Consider the following 4,844-nt stretch of genomic DNA (forward strand, 5'->3'; position numbering starts at 1 on the left):
AGGCGGGTCTCGAACCCGCAGGCTCAGGCAATCCACTTACCTCAGCCTCCCAAAGGCGCGGTATTACAGGCTGAGCCACTGAGCCCTGCTAAAATTTGACTTTTTAATTTATTTCTTATTTTATTTATGTATTTGTTTTTTGAGACAGAGTCTTGCTGTTTTGTCTAGGCTGGAGTACAGTGGTGCGATTATGGGTCATTATAGCCTTGAACTCCTAAGCTCAAATAATCCTCCTACCTCAGCCTCTTGAGTAGCTAGGACTATCGTCACCTGCCACCACATCCAGCTGGTTATTTTTTGTAAATACAAGGTGTTGCTATGTTGTCCAGTCTGGTCTCAAACTCCTGATCTCAAATGATCCTCCCACCTTGGCCTCCAAAAATGCTGAGATTATAGGCGTGAGATACTGTGCCCAGCCAGCAATGTTTTCTAATGTTGAAATTTAGATGCATTTTAAAATGAAATGATTAATTGATTTCTGTCTAAAGTATGTACAAGGCCCAGTTGCTTTTGTTTGTTTGTTTAGAGATTGGGGTTTGCTCTGTCATCTAGGCTGGAGGGCAGTGGTGTGATCATAGCTCACTGTAACCTTGAACTTCTGAGCTCAAGCAATCTTCTTGCCTCAGCCTCTTGAGAAGCTAGGTTATAGGTGCAACACTATGCCCAGCTAATTTTTAAATTTTTTGTAGAGATAGAGTCTCGCTTTGTTGCCCAAGCTGATCTCTAACTCCTGGCCTTAGTGACGATCCTCCCACCTTGGCCTCCCTAAGTGCTAGGATTGTAGGTATGAGCCACCACACCTGGCCCAAACTCGTTTTGTAAAAAAAAAAAATCCAATCTAAGGAGAATTTTAAATCATTGTTTCTTCTCTCTCTCTCTCTCTCTCTCTCTCTCTCTCTCTCTCTCTCTCTCTCTCTCTCTCTGTGTGTGTGTGTGTGTGTGTGTGTGTGTGTGTGTGTGTGTGTGTGTCTCACTCTGTCACCCAGGCTGGAGTACAGTGGCACAATCACAGCTCACTGCAGCCTTGACCTCTTAGGCTCATGCGATTCTTTCACCTCAGCCTCCCCGGTAGCTGGGACTACAGGCATGCGCCAGCATATGTAGCTAATTTTTTTTTTAATAGAGACAAGATCTCACTTTGTTGCCTAGTCTGATCTTGAACTCCTAGGCTCAAGTTATCTTCTTGCCTTGGCCTTCCAAAGTGCGAGGATTACAGGCATGAGTCACCGCTCCTGGCCCATTGTTTCTATTTAAGAACTAAATTATACTATGGCATTCAAGGGGGGGAAAAAGCTTCAACTGAACATTTTTTTCTGTTAACTTTTAGTCTGTAGTCTTATGAAAAAAACAAGAGAGTAACTTTATATTACTTCTATTAGTGGAAACCAATAACTAGAATTATGAAAAAGCATATGTGTGTATATATAAGTGTGTATAAACAATTTTAGATAATCTAGTATGTAAGGCAACAGTGGAAAAGGTGAAAATAATAGGTCAGGAATTATGAAATTATGATTTATGGTAATTTTGCTATAATTTTGTTAACTTTCAATTAAAGTGAAGAGTTTTGTTATACAGAGTATAGCATTTTGTTATTAAAAAGCATTGTTTCCCTACAATCACCAGCATATCCAAACAGGTAAGACTAATTATTTTAAGATTGTTTTGTTGTTTGTTTTCAGAATACCAAAAAGCTTTGGAGGATTTTACTCTTGAAAATATTCTTTCCCATATTTATTATTTCCGTTGTCGTGACTACACAGAGCTACTGGCGCAAGTCTATCTCCTTGCAGATTTCCTTTCAGAACACTCAAAGGTATGGGTTAAACTACTGAAAGCATGAAAGATAACTAAATAGTCCAGCAACATAAAATCAATGTCAAAGCCAATTCAGAAAATCTCTTCCTTCTTTGTCCTATGATTTATTTATATTTATCTATATTTTGTATATGTGTATGTAATTTATGCTTAGAGTAAGAAATTGAAATAATGTAGAAAGAGGTTTCACCTTCAGTAATGATGGACTAACTCCCATCAAACAAACGTATAGAAAAGTATGAAATGGAAAATAAAAGTTTCCCTTCTGCAACTGTTTCCTAGTGCCTCTCCCTAAAGTTGACCACTATTAAGTTTATTTTGTGTCTTTTCAGAAGAAATTTTGTACGTATTGTACCATCTGTCTCCCATTTTTAACATTTGTAATGGGAGTGTACTCTAATATTGTTTTGCACCTTCCATTTTGATTTAAGGTATTTTGCATCTCTTTTTGTATCAGCACATATAGACTTCATTCTTTTTTCAGTCACATATTATTTCACTTTAAGTAGTACCTTAATTTATTTCACCAATCCCTTTTTGGTGGACTTATAGATCCTATTGTTAACAATGGTATGGTGACAATCCTTACACATATCTTAGCCTGCATTTGTATGTCTATGGGATAAGTTCAAAGTATTAGACTCCTACTAGGCTGGTTTAGCAAGAATTTCCCTACTCTTGATGTCTCTATAGTCACAATAAGTCCATTGCCCAATATGCATGGTAAATCCAATACTCTGAGATGCTGCGTTGCTGCAGAGAAAAATGTTTAAAAGTGGGGCTGCTGAGTGAGGAGATAGGAGGGAACCTCAAATGCATCTCCCCAGGGATTTTTGGGAAAGAGTTCTGGAGTGGGCCGAAGTATAGACGGAACCTCAAATGCATCTCCCCAAGGAGTTTAGGAATAGGGTTTTGGAGTTGGCCGAAGCGTGGAGGTTGTTGATTGGTCAAAGAATATGGGGTGAAGTCATGGGACAGGGAGAGGAAGAAACAGCATTTTCTTTTTTTTTTTTGAGTTGGAGTCTCACTCTCGCCCACACTGGAGTGCAGTGGCCGCTTCCGACCACCGCAGCCTCGACCTGCTGGGCTCCGGCGATTCTTCCGCCTCAGCCTTCCGATTAGCCGGAATTACAGGTATGCGCTACCACGCCTGCCTGATATTTTGATTTATTGTAGAGATGAGGTCTCGCTGCCCAGGCGGGTCTTGAACCTGCGGGCTCAGGCAATCCACTCACCTCAACCTCCCAAAGGCGCAGGATTACAGGCTGAGCCACCGAGCCCGGCTAGAAACAGCATTTTTATGCTGATCCCATTCCTCTGTGAGGGTCCTTCAGACTGGTTGGTTTCAGCTGTTTCTCTGGAATTTAGGAACTGAAAAACATAAATAATGCTTTTAAAATTTTTATTTATTTTATTTTAAAGATGTGGGAGCCAATTCAGGGTTAGGTATATAAACGGTGATTATGCAGGTACCCTTGTTGATGAGGTGTGTTCCTCCCCCCCCAGCAATTTCCTTCAACTGCCAATCCTACCCCTCCTCCCCTGGCAGTTTCCTGCTACTGCCAATCCCTTTCTTATAGTATTATGATAATTGTTCTGTACTCTGTTCTTTGTTTCTGTGATCACTGAGTATGATCGACTCTAAATCCATCCAAGTTGCTGCGAAGTCCATATGTTTGTCCTTCTTTATGGCTGCGTAATATTCCATTGTGTACATGTACTGCATTTTTTAAAATCCAGTCCAGCTTCAATGGGCAGCATGGTTGGTTCCATGTTTTTGCTATTGTGAATAGAGCTGCAACAAACATAAGTGTGCAGGTATCTTTTTTGTAGAATGATTTGAGTTCCTCCGGGTATATTCCCAGTAGGAATTTCTGGGTCATATGGAAGTTCAATTTCTAGTTGTTTCAGAAATCGCCACACTGTCTTTCAAAGAGGTTGCACTAGTTTGTATTCCCACCAGCAGTGTAAAAGTGTTCCTTTTTCTCCACATCCTTGCCAGCATCTGTTGTTGTTTGTTTTATTAATGTTGGCCATTCTTACTGGGGTTAGGTGGTATCTCACTGTGGGTTTGATTTGCATTTCTTTGATAATGAGTGAGGCTGAGCAGTTTTTCATGTGTCTGTTGGCTGCTCATATATCTTCTTTTGAGAAGTGTCTATTCATGTCTTTTGCCCATTTTTAATGGGGATTTTGGTTTTTTTCCTTTTGGCATGTTTGAGTTCCTTGCAGATCCTAGATGTTAGACCTTTGTCGGATATACAGTTGGCAAATATTTTTTCCCATTCTGTGGTGTGTCTCCCTGCTCTCTTGATGGTTTCTTTTGCTTTGCAGAAGCTTGTCAGTTTGATAAGGTCCCACTTATCTATCTTATTTCTTATGGTATGGGCACTTAGGGTTCTGATCAGGAATTGGTTGCCAGTTCCAATTTCCATAAGAGTGTCTCTTGCGTTTTCTAAGATTCTTATAGTTTGAGGTTTTACGTGTAGGTCTTTGATCCATTTAGAAGTTAATTTTTGTGTATGGTGATAGGTAGGGATCCTGTTTCAATCTTCTGTATGTGATCAGCCAGTATTCCCAACACCATTTACTGAATAGGTTCTCTTCTCCCCAGTGGTTGTTGGAGGCTTTGTCAAAGATGAGTTGGTTGAGAAATTGAGACTTTGCTTCCATAATCTCTATCCTGTTCCATTGGTCTGTATGCCCCTTGTTATACCAATACCAGGCTGTTTTGATTACTGTAGACTTATAGTAAAGTTTGAAATCTGAAGGTGTGATACCTCCTGCTTTGTTTCTTTTGCTAAGGATTGTTTGGCTATTGGTGGTTGTTTATGTTTCCGTGTGAATTTCTGTATTGTCATTTCCAGGTCTGAGAAGAATGATGTTGGTAATTTAATGGGTATTGCATTGAATCTGTAGATGGACATCTTAACAATGTTGATTCTTCCTATCCATGAGCATGGAGTATTTTTCCATTTGTTTGCGTCTTCTTAGATTTCTTTTTTTTTTTTTTTTTTTTTTTTTTG

The 4,844-nt window shown here is 39.7% G+C and overlaps 1 protein-coding gene across 1 annotated transcript in view; it reads left to right on the plus strand.

Annotated features, from left to right (window-relative positions):
* Positions 1-4,844, plus strand: part of RAD51C (RAD51 paralog C) — a 36,105-nt gene that overhangs the window by 9,144 nt on the left and 22,117 nt on the right. Inside the window, exon 4 of the mRNA XM_008057684.2 lies at positions 1,683-1,816. Within this exon, the coding sequence (XP_008055875.1) occupies positions 1,683-1,816 (134 nt within the window). The remainder of the gene's footprint in view (positions 1-1,682; positions 1,817-4,844) is intronic.

This window comes from Carlito syrichta, unplaced genomic scaffold, assembly GCF_000164805.1.
Source record: "Carlito syrichta isolate Samal-C Ts95f unplaced genomic scaffold, Tarsius_syrichta-2.0.1 Scaffold303105, whole genome shotgun sequence".
Lineage (NCBI taxonomy): Eukaryota > Metazoa > Chordata > Mammalia > Primates > Tarsiidae > Carlito > Carlito syrichta.